Source organism: Eumetopias jubatus, unplaced genomic scaffold (assembly GCF_037043125.1).
Source record: "Eumetopias jubatus isolate StellerSeaLion01/CBP00866 unplaced genomic scaffold, mEumJub1_p1.0 scaffold_9, whole genome shotgun sequence".
In the NCBI taxonomy this organism is placed as follows: domain Eukaryota; kingdom Metazoa; phylum Chordata; class Mammalia; order Carnivora; family Otariidae; genus Eumetopias; species Eumetopias jubatus.
This window is the reverse complement of record NW_028274815.1, coordinates 74,484,426-74,502,794: the sequence shown is the minus strand read 5'-3', so window position 1 is coordinate 74,502,794 and position 18,369 is coordinate 74,484,426. Positions and strand designations below refer to the sequence as shown.

Genomic DNA, 18,369 nt, shown 5'->3' with positions numbered 1-18,369 from the left:
CATTGTACTACCCTATTTTTTTTAATCAGCCTGTTCTCATTAACGTAAAGACTTGAACTACAGAAAGGTACTTATCCATGAATGTCATGGTTAGTATAAAAATATAAAAACTGTAATACTAGGTAGTTTGCTTGGTGTTAATTAAAAAATTACAATTTAAGAGATTTTTAATTCTATTATTGAATTCCATACATAAAATTATGGAATGTTTGTAGCTGTGGTAGAAAAGCAACACCTTAAAACGTAAGGGATATTTTCTGCTATTCTAGTCTCAAAGCAAAAGAGTCCAGATCTTTTACAGAGGTCCAGAATTTCATGCTGCATCAGCAGACTTGTGTACACAAGTGCAAAACTGTGAACGAAAAAAGCAGCTCTTCTATAACCACAGTAAAAGAGGACAGAGCATATAAGATGTGATTACAGTACGATAAGGATTTTGATACGTGACTTGCAGAATCAAGGTAAAAATATGGTAACCATAGCTTGAACCCTCAGAATTTATCTTTCGGTTACTGCCAGCTTTGACAGATGTATGCACAAGACTGAACTGGTGAAAAATACCTACTCTCATGTGGTGGGAAACAGCTCTTTTCCACGTTAACCTTATTTAAATTCTATTAGCAACACTAATGCACTCAATGGTTACCATATGTTCTTCACTTTAGATTTGCAGTATTAAAAATGATAATATGAATTGTTACAATTCTTTTCTTAAATGATGTCTTCCCCTCAAACTGATTAGCTCAAGCAATGTACGATCTCATAGATTTTCTATACTTGACAACTTTACACGTCTCCTTATTTTAGCTAAATTTGAACTGAATATCAGTCAGTTAAACTTAAGATTCTGTGATCTTCAGCCATAGACCTCGTGTCTCACCTTAACAAAACTTCTGAACAGATGTTAATATCCACTCCCACAAAGCTGACACATTCTTCTACAACACTGTCCAGTGTTGCCTTGAGTAAAGTCTGAGATACATCGTGCTAAAAAAAGACAAAGATCAAATGTCAACCCAAAGTGAAGGACATGCAGTTTTTGGACTATTTCTTACATACCTATATTACTGGTAGCTGGCTGAGACACAGCATAATAAATTTTTTCATTTTTCTTAAACATATGGTTAGTATGTAATTGAGCTGAACTTAAGGAATCTGTTTTCTTACTCTCTAAATCACTCATACACCTAACTTCAATATAACAGCGCCAGTAATTTTTGCTTTCCCAGAATTCTACCAGAGCAGTGGTTCTCAAACCTTAGTTTGCCCTCAAAATCACCTGAACAGCTTGTTAAAACACAGGCTGCCAGGCCCCCTACCCAGAGTTTCTGACTCAGTAGGTTTAGATGGGGGGCCTGAGAATGTGCATTCTAAGCAGCTCTCGGGTGATGCTGTTGCTGCTGGTTCCAGGAGCACAAGTTGAGACATACTGGTCTCCATCATTCACACAGTACCTGGCAGTGTTATCTTCACTTACATGTGTATATTATCCCTTAGTTCTTCTTAAGAGAAGAGAGAGTAAATTATAGTATAGTGTATACATTAATATACAATAAGTCTTACAGCAAATCAAAGTCTCATGTTTCATCACATTAAAGATACTATTGCTTATAAGATGCACTGTTATTTACCGCTAAGAAAGAAAATACAGTGCCTATTAAATCATGACACAACACTTTATTACTTGAAATTTTTATTTTTTGAACTGAAAGAATTTTTAGACTTATTTAGAAAGTTCTTAAATCATCCATCATGCATAGATAAAAAAGAAAATATAAGCAATCTAAACTGGTTACGGTATTCCTAAAATTTCTTCACATTCAGCATTCAAATCTTCTGGTCTAAGTTTTTTACTCAGAGTCCAAATTTTTCCATTCACTATTGTCTTTTACTCTCTTAAGATCCTAGGTAATGTAGCATTTCCTGAAAGAGTAATATTCTCTAGTGTCAGATTTTCTTTAAAGCTTCCGATGCTCATTCTGTAAGCTTTGATAGTGGTTCTATCTTAATCTTAAGTAAGTATCAACAGAAGAGACTCTGGACAACAACAAAACTATTCTTTCCTTAAAGGTCCTTACATGTTTTACTGTTCAACAGTTTGTTGACTAAAACAGTGAAGGGTCTGCTGTTCAGTCATGACTCCAAGATTAACAACTGAGGACACACAGGAACTACACCAGGATTTGCCATGAAGCCAACAGCAACTGTAAGACACCATTAATTGTTCAGAAGCATCCTGATTTCAGAAATGTTAGAATGTAAGAAAATGTGCATCTTAGAATTTATAAAAGACAGTATTTGAAAGTAAATATTTGTTGGCTAACTGATGAGTACCTCATAATATACTTGATGTTATTCGTAATTCTAAAGTTAAAGATCCTCTAGTTGTTCCCACATGTGAAACTGTGGGTCAGCATCCTTCTCCATGTGTTTCAAGAAAACAAGGTTAATTTTGATAACCTTAAACTCCCAGGAAGACCATACAGTAAATAGAGTCCCTAGGTATTGTGATTATGTTATTATCTTTTAATAAGAGTAGAAGTTTTGTTCTGAAAGACTGAAGGGTGCAGGAGTACTTTTATATTTCAGAGATAACCTGGCTGGTTATCTAGGCCACAGCTAAAAACCACAGACATAATTTTAAAAATCCTAATAAGCAAACATAATCATGAAAAGGATCATAAAGAAAAACCTAAGACCTTGCTAAGGACCTGATTACTTTTTCTTAAAAAGATTTTATTATTGGGGGGCGGGGAGAGAAACCCAAGCAGACTCCATGCTGAGCATGGAGTCTGACATGGGGTCTGATCTCACAACCCTGAGATGAGACCTGATCCAAAACCAAGAGTCGGTCGCTCAACCAACTGTGCCACCCAGGTGCCCCGAGAGCCTGATTTCTTTTGAGCCACAACATTTAAGAAGCTGGATAGTCTTTCCTTGGTCTAAGTAGATGAGAAGCAGCAAAATGAAAAGGGGGCTTTTAAAAATGAGAGGGTAGGAGATGATGGACAACATAGTGGCAAGCACAATGATATCAACAAGAAAAATATCTGAGGAAAGAGACAAAACTATGAACAAACAGGAAAAACTAAAAGTAATAGTTGGGAGCCATTAGAATAAAGGCAAACAACTCCACATATGTCAAATCACACCAGACGCTTGGGATAGCTAAGTAAGTAGTAAGCAGTCCCTGTAGCTGGACAATCTTGGTTGCCTACCCTACCTCTAACCTCCAACGCTCTTTTCCTCCTTCCAAACAGAAGCCTGGCTGTGTTTCCTGTATCTACTCCACCTCTGGAAGGCCATATGATTTGGAGAGGCTGGCCCCACTCCAGCAGATGATAACAGTAAAATCAGTGGTTTTCAAACTGAGGGTTCTGACCAATTAGAGGGTCATAAAGTTAATTTGGCTTGCCACCAGCATAAAAAAGTCAAGAAAGAAATAGACCATATCAAGTGTGTTGCACATATTCTCAACATGGAATGAACAGTGCAATAAATAACGCAGCCAATTGAGAATATCATGTGAGAGGAGTACATAAATTGGCCAGGAACATGTGTTTTGTTCATGGAAATCTCATTGGATCTTCTGATAAATGATGGTCATGATTGATGGAGAGGTTAAAGAGTAACTCTACAGATTTATGAAGCAAAGTATCAAAAAAAGCATGAGAAGTTTATCATCGGATGGCAAAGCTCTGATTCTTACAACCAAGTTTAGTTACAAACTTTCAGTGTCTTTTTCAGAAAGGATGTTACTGATTATAACACTTTTCAAATTATGAGCAGTTGTAATATTTTAACTGAGTTAGTACAAGTTGACCTTAAGAATCATGATAAACTTCAGGGCGCCTGGGTGCCTCAGTCGGTTGAGTGTCTGACTCTTGATTTTGACTCAGGTCATGATCTCAGGATCAAGAGATCAAGCCCCACATTGGGCTCCATGCTTAGCGAGGAGTCCGCTTTAGATCCCCCCTCTCCCTCTCCCTTTGTCCCTCCCACCCTGCTCTCTCTCTCTCTCTCTCTCAAATAAATAAATAAATCTTTTTAAAAAAAGAATCATTGTAAACTTCGAAGAAAAAGAAAGAATAATGAAGCAAGCTCATTACCAGATTTGGAAGTGTTAACAGTGACGAAAAGGACAGAAAGTACTAACTCCATTCAATCTGACTTGAGATACTTTTTAATAGAAAAAAAATAACAGTAAGACTTTAAAATAAACTTAATTTAAAAACGATTTACAAATACACAAAACAATAAAAATATCTGACGCCAGATATACCGGTGATAGTAATGTTCTTGTACATGAAAGTATAAAACCTGCAAAATTAAAAACCAAACAAAAACACTTGGAACATCCCTACCAAAATGGCTAAAATGCAAAAGATGGAAAATACCAAGTGTTGGTAAGGATGTGAAGCAACTGGGATGCTCAAAATATCAGCGTGATAAATGTATTTTAGGTCAGATACGCAAGGCAAGGGAAGGCAGTTTTAGGACATTTATTTTGTGTAGTTTAAATATAACATCACATAAAACTAATCATAGGTACTTATACAATGTAGAAATACATTCTTGTTCAATATAAACTGCAAAGGAGTAAAAAATGGACAAATTTCTAGAAACAGAGTAATTGCCAAAAATGGGCTCAAGAAGAAATGAAATCTGAACAGACTTACAACAAGAGATTCAATCAGTAACCAAAAATCTCCCAACAAAGAGTCTAGGACCAGAGAGCTTGATGAATTCTACCAAGCATTTAAAAAGAATTAACACTAATCCTTCTCAAACTCTTTCAGAAAATAGAAGAGAAGGGAACCCTTCCAACCTAGTTCTTTGAGGCCAACATTACCCTGAAGTAGGGGTCAAACAAAGATAACATCAGGAGAGAAAATTATAGACAAATATATTTGTGAAGATAGGTACAAATATCTTCAACAAAATATTAGCAAACAAAACTCCAACAGTATATTAGAAGAATATGATGCATTCAGGATATGTGAACTCAAGAACCACATACATATTTTTTTTTCAGGTGAAAAACCCCTTCTTTTGGAATTTTTAAACTTAAAATTTTGAAGTAATCTCAAATTCAGAAAAAAGCTTGCAAGGAATTTTCTTAGCTTTCCTTCAAATAAATACTTCAGTGTATATTTTCAAATAACAAAGACATTGTCTTACATACCACTGTAGAATAATAAAAACTTTTGTAGAAAAGTTATCCCCTCAGTGTAATATTATCTAATGTGGAACCCATACTCAAATTTCATCAATTGTCCCAATTCTACTTTACGGCATTTTTCCTTCCCATCCAAAATTCAACCCAGGATCACACACTACATTTAGTTGTCTTATCTTTCTATATTCTGTGCTGGCCAGCTTCCAGGATGGTTCCCAATGATCCCAACCCCTGGTATGCCGGCACTGTATATCCCATCTCCTTGAGTATAAAATTCACTCAGGAGTCTTGTCTGTATGAATTATTACTAAGATTATTTTACCACTCACAGTGACCTATTAATGTAAAAAAGTATTTTCAATTTTGACTTGATCAGAATTTAAAAGAATAGGCTCAATAGTGTATCATAATATGCTCATAGTCCTCATATATTCTAGACTGGAACAAATTCATGAACCTTGTAACTATACATTGAATTAAATCTTTCTAATTTTTTTTTGTATTTGAGGGTTAAAAAACATTTAATTATAAATAAAATCATATTTAACTTTATCATGTATATGGGTATTATTTTGAGAAGCTTTTATTTTTAATTATGAAAGACATATACATATACATAAATATATGGGTGATGGGTGTCTTAGTCATGGTATAAAATGTATTTCCTACTGTGTATCATGATCAAAAAGTATGAAAAATAATGGTCTAAGCCTATCATGGTGGTCACATTCCATTTATGCAATGATGGCAAATGAAATACGAGGATAAACCCGCTAGGGGCTTTTGAAAAGGCCTTCCTTACTGAGAGGTTAAAAGAGTAACTTAAATATAGACCCTTATTTTTTTTTTTTTAAAGATTTTATTTATTTATTTGAGAGAGAGAATGAGATAGAGAGAGCATGAGAGGGGGAAGGGTCCGAGGGAGAAGCAGACTCACTGCTGAGCAGGGAGCCCGATGTGGGACTCGATCCCGGGACTCCAGGATCATGACCTGAGCCGAAAGCAGTCGCTTAACCAACTGAGCCACCCAGGCACCCAATATAGACCCTTATTAAGAGCTAGATCTTTTCTTGTTTTTATTCAAATATGACTACTGGAGCCAGGGTAAGCACTGTATCAGTGACTAGGCCTGGCTTGAGGACAAAGCTGACTCACTGAGGATGGCAGGTGGCACATAAGGCCACAGTTTAGTTCTTCATGATACTCTTGAGATTTTCTATTAGCCAGTGCTGAACTCACCCCTCCTCTGACCTTCCTGTCATGGAATGTCCTTACTATTCAATAAAGAATCATACATTTACTTATTGTTCAAGCCACCTGGAGTTGGGATCTCTGATGTTTTTCTAACTGCAGCAGTTATTTTATCAAGGGACTCAAGGTCTAGTGGGAAGACTGAGATAATAAAAACAACCAACAATAACCTTATTACCAAAAACCCTTGAGATTGTACCATCAGGCATTGTTATAAGGCTTTATAATATTATCTAATTTAATCCTTACAATAATTGTACAAGATGTATATATAATACAATGTAGCATCTTCACATGTAAGAATTTATTCTAAGGGAATAGAAAGATATGTGCAAAAGTATGACGTGTGTGTGCACGTGCACAATCTAAAAATATACCCTGAGGGGACTGATACAAATAAATATGAAACTGTCACCAATGTGAACTATTATTATGAAGTCATTAAAATGCATATGTATAAGTTAGAACAGCTATTTTATCAAAATGCCCTGCAAGATAAAAGGTCCCAGATAACCTATGGAGTTCAAATATTTTTTTAATTTTTCTAGCAGGTAGACTTAGGTAAGAAAAATTTTTTTTTAAATTTTTTAAGTTTTTTTTTAAGATTTTATTTATTTGACAGAGAGATAGAGAGCGAGCACAAGTAGGTAGAGCAGCAGGCTCCCTGCTGAGCAGGGAGCCCGATGCGGGTCTCGATCCCAGGACCCTGGGATCGTGACCGGAGCTGAAGGCAGACACCTAACCGACTGAGCTACCCAGGCACCCCAAATTCTTTTTTTTTTTTTTAAGAATTTATTTATTTGAGAGAGAGAGAGAAAGCATAAGTAGGCAGAGCGGCAGGCAGAGGGAGAGGGAGAAGCAGTCTCCCTGCTTGGCAGGGAGCCCGACACCAGGCTTATCTCTGGACCCTGTAATCATGACCTGAGCTGAAGGCAGACGCTTAACCGACTGAGCCACTCAGGGCTCCCTGTAAGAAAAATTTCTGCAAGAACTGCTGTGATCTATAATTCTGAATTTTACCTACATTCTTCCCCAACTTTTTGCTTAGGAAAGTACTAAAGGGTTAACATCATTTCCTAAAAGTACAAATCACCTATGTTTAGGAGAGGAAATAATGAACAAATTTCCATACTGTCCCCATTATAATGTCTTTGGCATTAAAGAAGACTCATTGATTTTTGTCATTCTGAAAACATTTTCTAAGCAACTATCATGTACCAGGCACTAGGCTAGTTGTGTTGGGTGTTGAGAAAATGGGAAAAAGCATACGAAGTCCATGTCTTTAAGAAGCCCAGTTTCATCTGCCAAAAGCTGAGATAACATGCACCATCCTCCTGGCAGTCATGAGTAGAAGAGGCAAGAGGACCCCAGGACTGTGCTAATTGTCAAGGACTTGATGCCAGAAAAGTAGATTGCTCCATTTTTTAAAAAGTTATCTAACTCTGAATTTTTGGACAAGTTATTTGAATTATATAAACAGTCTTTTTCAAATTCAAAGAAATATTGTTTGGGCCATTACATTCTTACCTAAAATTTATGAGATTTTTAAAAAGGAATATAAGCACTCATTCATGCTAGTCAGCTTTTTTGAGGTCAGAATCCACATTTTTATTATTACTCTACCACAAACTTCTGAAGAATTGCTGATTCAAACTGCTCTCCTTTCTTTTTTTTTGTTCCAAAGCACTAAAATTATCTCAACTATTTTTAAAAAAGTCCTTCCAGATGAAACCTTGTCTGTGGACTAAAGCTTCTACAGCAGTGAAACTGCACATTGCATATTCCATACTAAACTTTAAATTTATTCCCAAGTGGTTTCTCCATGAAGTATTCTTGAGTAATTTCTTTAGAAATTATTATACACTCATGGTTCTTCCTGTCCTTTACTATTGTGAAAATACAAAATGCAGTTAGAAATTAAAGATGCAAAAAAGCTTTATAGAGAAAATCTAGCCAACTTCAAATAACGCAAGTTGATTTCCTTATCTTGCATTTACTTTTCTTTGACATGTGACAGTTTAAGAGTCATCTAAGGGAGTGTGTGTTAGATGACCTATGAAAGACAGAACAGATAGAAGAATGGAAACATTTCAGAAAACAGAGTATGTGCTTAAGAGTAGCTCCTCCTCTACTTCTTCAAATCCAGTATGCAATATACTCCCTTTAAAGACTAAGACAGTGTTTAGCACCATAGAAATACTGTATTCAACCTTCTAAAAACCTATGTGTTCTAGCTCTACTAGATCACAAATATTTATATGTAATGAGACAAATACTCTTGATAAAAGGCTTTAAAAAATTTCTTCATAAACACATTCTTTTAAAAACAAATATTTTTAACACTAGCGGAACATTTTAATTTTTTAAATGAATAAATTATACAGTGAACAATTCATTGTGCTTATGGGGCTCTGGGAATTAAGATGGCAAAGGGCATTAGTCTTTCAGCACTGGAGGGATTTTTCCAGATCTGGAAACATAAAGTATGGCCAGTGGTCATAAGAGGGGAAAAACAACACAGGAAGAGATTCTCCTTGTAAATTTTCCTCCTTTAATAAATCACATGGAAGGTATGCTGAAGACTCCTTTAGTGCTAACTCCGTATTTAGGCACCCAGTTGGCATTAACTTACGCTATTTAAAGTAAACCAATTTATTCAAGCCAACTTGATGGAAAGATCCCTGGAACAACGCCTGTCTTCTTTGTTCTGCACAAGACAAATGGAAACTAATTTTTAAAACCCAACCTTCTACCCTGACTCTGGAGCTAGAGTAGCCCCCACTCCTAAGGCATGGATCTTCTGGGGATCTCAAAGGAGTGCCTACAATTATTCAATGGGGTCTTCCCACTCTGGATGGCCAGAACTCCTGTTTCCAGGGCACTGTATAATCTCTGGAATCTCCATTCAGCTCACAAAGCTCCAGTAGCTTTTCTGGCCTTATGGGGTCTTTGCTTATATATGTGCACCTTAATATCTGGTCAAAGACATTTTGAAAAAAAAACAACAAAAAAACAAACAAACAAGACTTCTCCTTTTAGCTGTAATTGAGTAATTGGTACCAGAATATTTTCCCCACCATAAACATCTCTAAAGCTGGGCATAATATATTTGGCAACTAATTTTAGATGGTAGACAATAGGCAGGGCAGGATTATGATTCTAGAGAGAGGGGAATTATGTGAGATGAGTTCCACAATTGCCCACAATCTGTCTGAAGACACTTTGTAGACTGTGGCATAGGGAGGTGGCCAGCAGAGCACATCCATCTCACTAAGCTGGGAAAGCAAAGATCAGAGTTTGGAACAGCTGAAGTAACTGGAATTTTAAGAGTGGGATACCAGAGAGAATGGAGCTTTGAAGAACAGAACTATAGAAATTTGTATGAAACTTTGAAAGTATTTATCTAAAGACTAAGCTGCATATACCCAGGGCACCAGGACAAGACTCTACAAGACCAGGCAGAAAAGAGCTGCCTGGGAGTTTGGGGGCTATACAGAGATTCCTGAAAATGTGTAGAGCTGGGAGACATAGAATGTCCCTCCCAGCCTCAGTGGGGAGACCTCACTGAATACTCAGATACTCCATTGATACCCCAGAAAGGACAGGCCTTAGAAGTGGGGCTATTCTAGTCTTAGAGTAGGGGCAACTCTACACCCATTCTAACAAAGTTTGTTAAATAATCCTTTTCCAGATGGGTTCACTGGTGTATTCTACCAAACATTTGAGGAAGAAATGATATGAATTCTTTACAATCTCCACCAGAAGACAGAAGTAGCTTTATTCATACAGATCCTCCTTGACTTATGAAGGGGTTACATCCCGGTAAGTCCACCAGAAGTTGAAAATATCATTGGGTCAAAAGTGCATTTAATACAACTAACCTATTAAACACGATAGCTTCACCTGGCCTACCTTAAAGATGCTCAGAACACTTACATTAGCCTACAGCTGGGCAAAATCATCTAACACAAAGACTATTTTATAATAAAGTACTAAATATCTCCTATAATTCATTGAATACTGTTCTGAAAGTAAAAAACTGAATGGTTGTTTGGGTACAGAATGGTTGTAAGCCTCAACTGTTTACCCTCATGCTCATATGGCTAACTGGGAGCTATGGCTTGCTGCAGCATCCTGAGAGGGCATCAGAGCATCATACCACATTTTACTAGCCCAGGAAAAGAAGAAAACTCAAACTCGAAGTATGGTTTCTACTAGACATGTATTTCACATCCTTACCTTAAAGCTGAAAAATTCAAAGTCAAGCCATTTTAAGTAGAGGACCATCTGTCAAAACTTGAAAGCAACCAAGATACTCTTCTGGAGGTGAATGGATAAATAAACTGTGGTACATCCAGACAATGGAATATTATTCAGTGCTAAAGAGAAATGCACCATCAAACCATGAACAGATATGGAGGAACCTTAAATGCATATCACTCTGTGAAAGAAGCCAATCTAAAAAGTCTACACATTGCATGCTTTCAACTCCACTAAATTATGGAAAAGGCAAAACTATGGAGATATTATAAAGATCAGTGATTGCCAAGGAAGGAGGAAGGAATCAGCATAGCAGAGAGGATTTTTAGAGCACTAAAATTGTTTTGTATACTACAGTGGTGGATACATGTCATTATATAGTTGTCAAGACCCACAGAATGTATAATACCAAGAGAGAAGCTTCATATAAACTATGGACTACAGGTGATGTTATGTGTCAACTCTAACAAATGTATCACTTTGGTGCAGGAAGTTGATAGTGAGGATGACTCTGCATTATGAAAACTCTGTCTTTCCATTCCATTTTGGTATGGAATGGAAAGACAGATGGAATTTCATTCCATTTTGGTATGAACCTAAAAACTGTTCTAGAAATACAGTTTTTGAAAAGTTTAAAGTTTATTTAAAAAAAAAAATGCTCCTTACAAGATTCAATCTGATCTGACAGAAAGTTAACTGATTGCTGGAATAAAATTCAACACTATTTAAAAGAAGACAACAAAATTTGCAATCTCAACAACAGCACAATGTCCATTATACATTAAAAAATAACTAGACATACAAAGAAGCAGGCAAATATATCCCATAACAGAAGGGGGGTGGAGAATCATCAATAAATAGAAATCAACCTAGGATAAACCCAGATGTTGAAAACAGCAGACAAGAACTTTCATGCAGCTCCAAGATATAAAGGAAATATGGTCATAAATGAACAGGTGGGAAATAGAATAAGATAAACGGAAACTATAATAAATAACCAAATGGAAATTACAGACCTGAGAATATAGTATCTGAAATGAAAAACTTACTCGATAGGTTTACTAGCAGACTGGAGACGAGCAGAAAAAAGGGTCAGCGAACACAAGAGAGATCAACAGAAATCATCCTATCTGAACAGCAGAGATAAAATAGAGGCGGGGGGAAGCAAAGCCTTCATGACCTATGTGACAATACCAAAACATCTAAATATGTGTAATTAGAGAAGAAGAGAGAAAAGGTTATGCAAACATTTGAAAAAGTCATGATCAAAATTCCCCAAATATTTTGTAAAACATATAGATCCAAGAAGCTCAGTGAAGAATCTCAAGAAGGATAAATATGAAGAAAACCACATCTATGGATATTATAGTCAAACTGCTGGAAAACAAAGATAAAGAGAAAATTGTAAAAGCAGGAAGAGAGAAAGGACACATTGCAGAGGGAGGAACAACAACAGGAGAAACAGCTAACTTCTTATTAGAAACAACAGAGGTCAGGAGACAAAGAAATGACATCTTTAAGGTGCTGCATTAAAAAACAAAACTCAGGGGTGCCTGGGTGGCTCAGTTCATGATTTCAGGATCCTGAGATCCAGCCCCACATTGGGCTCCATGCTCAGCAGGGAGTCTGGTTGTCCATCTCCCTCTCCCTCTGCTCCCCCCCCCACACCCTGGCTCGTGCTGGCTCTCTCTCTCTAATAAATAAATCTTAAAGAACAAGGCTCAAAATTAAAAACACCAAATTCTGTGTTTTCCAAAGAAGAAGGAAAAATAAAGGCATTTTGAGGTAAATGAGAATTCACTGCCAGCAGACCAGCATTACAAAAAACATTAAAGGGAATTTTTTAGGCTAAGGAAAATTGTTAACAGATGGTAAATATAAATATATAAGTCAGTATGTTCTAATTTAACTTAAAAGATATATGACCATTTTAAGGAAAAATTATAGCATACTTTGGGATGTCTATATATGAAAACAATCACACAAAGAATGAAGGGTGGTGAGATAGTATATTAACTCTAAGTAGACTATGAAAAGAATATAAATAATAATGGCTGGAGTAACCACTGGGGGGAAAAAAAAAGCCAAGAAGTACAGGTGAAAAGTCAGTAAAAGAATTAAAATAGTAAACTAGAAATTATTTGATTTCCTTTTAAAATAAGGCAGAAAAGGAAGAAGAGAGGCTTGGAAACAGATGAGACATATAGAAAACAAATAGCAAAATTGTAAAATTTAATTCAACCATATTAGTACACTAAATGTTAATGAAGTAAATGCTTCTATTAAAAGGCAAAGATTGTCAATCAAGATATGACTTATGTTGTCTGCAAGAGACACACAGTAAATATAAAGAAACAAAAAGGCTGGAAGTAAAAGGATAGAAAAGAAATACCATGCAAATATTAGGACTACAAAGATTAGAGTGGCTATATCAATATTAGACAAGAAAGAGTTCAACACAAAAATGCTTATTACATAATTACAGAGCTTCAAAATACTTGCAGCAATTCAACTGCTAAGTGTTTACCTAAGGGAAAATTTTAAATATGTTCTTCCAAACCTTGTACAAGAAGTTCATGGCAATTTTATTCATTAATAGTAAAACAAAACATCCTAGGAATAGCTCAGGTGTCCATTAACAAGAGAATGCATTAAAAATGTGGTATGTTCACATTATGGAATACTATTCTGCAACAAAAAGAACAAACTACTGATACATGCAAAAACATGAAAGAATCTCACACACGTTAGGCTGACTGGAAGAACTGGGTTCAATGGACTACACACTGATTCCATTTATGTTAAATTCTACAACAGACAAAAGTAATGTGTGGTGAAAATATCTGGGTATGTGGGAAGGGACAGGAATAAATTTTCTGGGATGAAAGAAATGTTCTATATCTTGATATATGTGGGGTGTACATTTGTCAAAACTTATTGCACTATATCACTTTGCCTTTTTCTGTATGTAGATTATATCTGAAAAGAAAAGAAAAGAAAACTGTAAATAAATAAAAATCCAACCTAAGTTTCTGAATCATTAAGCTGGGAACAGTGATGCCCTTAACTATAGATCTGTCTCAGGATTCACAGTTCTGGAGCAGGTGGCTGGGATACAAAATATAGACCACTCCTGATTTTTGTTTCTTGGAATTTGATGGTAGATGTTCTCCCCAGATGTCTCACCTCCTGAACCTAAAAGAGAATTCTTTTTTGTATAAAGTAATTTGCAAATTCGGAATCATTGTCAACATAGCTTCAGCAGACCACATAGGAACTTAATAACAAATGCATGCTGTTAGATGGCACAAACTTGCTAGTTAGCTGCGTGCTAGTTCTCATTCCATAATTATTGACATAAAATACTGACTCTGCCTTAAAAACTTTCCCATGATGATTAAAATTTAAACAGAATGTATAACGTCTTTATGAATTATGGAGCTAAAAAATTAGTCTCTGCTATCATACTAGTCCAGTGTTAAAATGTTAATCTGGTCTGGCTTTCATTTTGTCTTCTAGTAGGTGCTCTTATGTCCCCTAGTGGATACAGGTCGATATGGTAGAGGAAAGATAAGGGTAATACTGGCTAAGTAAAGGGCCATAAATCCTAAATGCCTGCCTGGCCCACATGCTTTTCCAAACCAATGCCCCATACTACCCAATTTACCATAAAAAAAGAAAAACATTAACACATCTGAACTGGACCACACCTATGTGCCCCATGTGTGGTCACATATAAGGCCTGGGCTAAAACATAATCCTGGTTTATGACATATGCACGAACAAATGCATACCAATTAGCTAGACATTTTGACCTGATATAATACAAAGAAGTCGGCATTTCCACTGTAAATCTCTCTTTTTAAAGATTTATAGCTTAGTCATAAAAGCAGACTTTAGAAAAATTTAGGGTGCAAAGATTTAGCCACAAGAGAGAAATTTCCCTTCTAATAAAAGTAAAACAGTATGTAGAAAATCTGATCTGAAACTCGTGTGTGTGTGTGTGTGTGTGTGTGTGTGTGTGTGTTTGTGTGTATGTGTGTGTATATTAGAGAAAAAGAAAGATCCTTGTGCACAGAAATTTTGACCGCCTACTGTTTAAATTGTTACGGGGGGACAGGGGTTAGGGATAAAAGGAGGGTATAATGCAAAGTAATAAAAAAGTTTTTTTCATCCCCAAATTGTAGAAACTAGGTTCCCTGACACTATTTCCAGTAATACGCTCTAAGGATACATATTGTCTCCCGAAATTCACATACATAGACTCATACGTGGCCACATATGCAGCCATATATGAATTGGCTTCCAGTCCATTAATACTATGGACAGTAAAATTTTCCCAATTAGACTCGAGGCTAACACCACCAGCACAGGATCCACATTCATGTATTTCCATGGGGATGAAGCATTAATATGGTAAGGCAAGGTTCCCTTTTGTTTGCATGTCCCCTGTCTCTGCATGATTATGGTTAAGGAGCCTAGGAGTTCCAAAGGATCTGAAACAATCACTCCACACCCAGACTTCTGCAGTGGGAGTAAAGATAGGGCTCCCAAACTCCATCCTCCACACAACTTTTATCACCATTTCCTATTTTATTTTTATCTAGAGTACTTTTTATCATCTACTACACACAGGTTTGTTGTGTGTATGTGTATAATATACATATAAAATATATATGTATTTCATTCATTGCTGTATCCTGGCACACAGTAGGTGTTCAATCCTACTACTGTTTTAGTTTGCATTTCCTTGAGTACTGATTTGGTGGAGGATCTCTTTGTGTGTTTGCTAACCATTTAGACTTTTCTCTGTATTCCCACTTCCTAACACTATGCTCTTTAGCACACGGTGGGAACTCAATTAATTACAACTTAATTGCATAAAGGAACAACCAAGAGCCAATTTTTGTCAGTTTTGCTTTTGGATTCTTCTTGCTGAAGCTGGGAATTTGGTTTAAGAAGAGTTGCCCTAAAATAAAAGGAGATACCAGTGACAAGGGATTGCTTGAGGCCATTACAGCAGTACAATCCAAATTCATATTATGGGGAAACTGTTCTAGCAGGTACCAATCAATAGCACACTCAGAAGGTGAAATCTGAAAATGAAATCTGAGATGCTCTACCATGACATGTTAAGACTGACCATGGCCACAGGGTCCCTTACTCTAAGCCACCAAATCCTCCGGTGAACAGTTTCTGGTAGGTTTCTAGGTCAAAAAGAGTTCTTGTTAACTCAGACCCTGGTCATAGACTAATCCCTGAGGCTATTAATTAGAAAAGCTTAATTAAGTCTTTCTTCTCTTGGGAACTGAATTAAACTTAAGCTTCTGTCATTTTGAACATAAGCTAAAGTATAGCATCCTGTCACACAATAAAAGGAGACCAAAGAAGCTGAGAGATTTGATCCAGAAAGCAAAGAAACCCTTAGAAAGTCCTGAGTTGCCAGCTTCCAGATCAAGATTTGTGAGAATCACAGGACTCCATTTACCATGGTCAATCTCATAACCAGCATGACTGAGAGTTGTTTAGGCACCGTTACCAGAAAGGTCAAAGAGCATACCTCAATACAGGTACACACATTCCTTGATACAACTAATGGGTATGGGGGAAGAAATACTTTTGATATGCAAATTTGTTATATTTACACATCATCTTTTCCTTAAGGCTCAGTGCAGTATAATGACTCATTTCCCTAAAATATCTCTGTGGGTCATGGCAGAATTGGGCAAAATCAAACCCATTTGACCCAAGAATAAGTGGGCCACAGACAAGGGTTAGGTCACAGAATTAAAGAAAATACAAATTGGAGAACTCCAGAATTTAGAAGAGGGATCCAGATGTTACCAAGGAAAGAATACTAGGACATAAGAACTAAACACTGGTCCTTATAGGATCAGTTATGCAAACAGGATCAGAGCACAATTCATAGTATTCATTTCTCAAACCACTAATGGGATTACTCAGGCGGAGTCTTTGAAGAAATACATTAAAACTGACACTTTAAGAATGAGAAGGAACCAGCCATGCAGAGAGCCAGAGAAAGAACATCTCTAGGCCAAAAAAACAAATGCAAAAGTCCTAAGAGGGGAACGTGCTACTATGTTCACAAAAGTGAAAGGAGGCAAGTGTGGCCGGGACGTAATGGGGAAAAGGAAAAGCAATCAGAGATAAGGCAGACAAGGATCTGACAGGTCCTATGGCAAAGAGTCTGAATTTTATTCTTACCCCAGTGGGGATAGAGACAGGATCTAACACACATTTTTAAAAAAGCATGCTGTAGAAAATGGATCTTAGTTTAGAACTGACAGTTTATTTAAATAAATTTGAGTTTTAAAGTGAATTAGCAACTTACTTCCCTTTAATTTTATTTTATTTTAAAGGTTTTATTTATTTGTGAGAAAGAGCAAGAGAGCATAAGCCGGGGGAGGGGTGGAGGGAGAGAGAGAAGCAGGCTCCCCACTGAGCAAGGAGCCGGATGTGGGGCTCGATCCCAGGAACTCGGGATCATTACCTGAGCTGAAGACAGATGCTTGACCAACTGAGCCATCCAGGTGTCCTTTACTTCCAATTTATATGAAAGTTTTTTGCCTTCTTTATGTCTCCTCCCCTTTCATAATATTCTAACAAAACTTCTTTCTTTGTTTTTGAGGCAGAAGTGTCTCTTGGTTCATAAGAGATGGTTTATAATTAACACATACTATTTTGAATGGAAAATTTCAAGAGGCAACCACAGTCCCTCATTCCAATGCGAAGAAGCGGTGAGCTCCACTCTTTTTAAAAGTCACAATGATCCAGGTCACACTTAGGGAAACTGACACTTTATCATTTATTACTGTGGTAGACAGACTCTTAGGAGACCCCCAATGAGATTCACCTCCTGGTATTCACTCCTTATATAATCTCCTTCCCTTGAGTGTGAGCAAGGCCTGTGACTTGCTTCCAAGCAGTGGAATATGACAGAGATGACAGGATGTCACTCTTGTGATCAGGTTAAATAACAGGGGAAAGGTGATTCTCCCAATATCTTGATGAAGTAAGCAGTCATGTTGAAGAAGCCCGTTTGGCAAGGAACTGTGGGTGGCCTTTAAAACCTGCAAGTGGTCTCCAGACAGTAGCCAGCAAAAAGCTGGAGCCCTCAGTCATCCAGTCAGGAAATAAATTCTGCCAACAAACTGAATGAGCTTAAAAATGAAGCTAGGAAGTGCCTTGAATCGAGTCAAAGCAAGAAATTAAAAAGTAAACTTTCTAATGCTTATAAAAACTTACTCATTTATTCATTCAATGAATGTTATAAATATGTACGGAGTATCTGCTTTGTACCTGGCCTTGTTCTGATTAATGGGATTATAGCAGCAAACAGACAGGATGCACAATTAAATAAACAAATAAAAATTATGTGATTAAATGCTATAAAGGAAATAGAGTAACACGATAGTCACAAGGAATAGAGGTAGCTACTTGAGTGATTGGTAATTGATTCTTTGAAGAAATACATTAAAACTGACACTTTAAGAATGAGAAGGAACCAGCCATGCAGGGACCCAGAGAAAGAACATCTCTAGGCCAAAAAAACAGATGCAAAAGTCCTAAGAGGGGAACGTGCTACTATGTTCACAAAAGTGAAAGGAGGCAAGTGTGGCCGGGACGTAATGGGGAAAAGGAAAAGCAATCAGAGATAA

General features: G+C 36.7%; 1 protein-coding gene across 2 annotated transcripts in view; it reads right to left on the bottom strand.

Annotated features, from left to right (window-relative positions):
• SRBD1 (S1 RNA binding domain 1) overlaps window positions 1-18,369 on the bottom strand; it is a 207,301-nt gene that overhangs the window by 28,875 nt on the left and 160,057 nt on the right. For both annotated transcript variants that reach the window (XM_028104085.2, XM_028104086.2), the window contains exon 17: window positions 881-987. In XM_028104085.2, coding sequence (XP_027959886.2) covers window positions 881-987 — 107 coding nt within the window. The remainder of the gene's footprint in view (window positions 1-880; window positions 988-18,369) is intronic.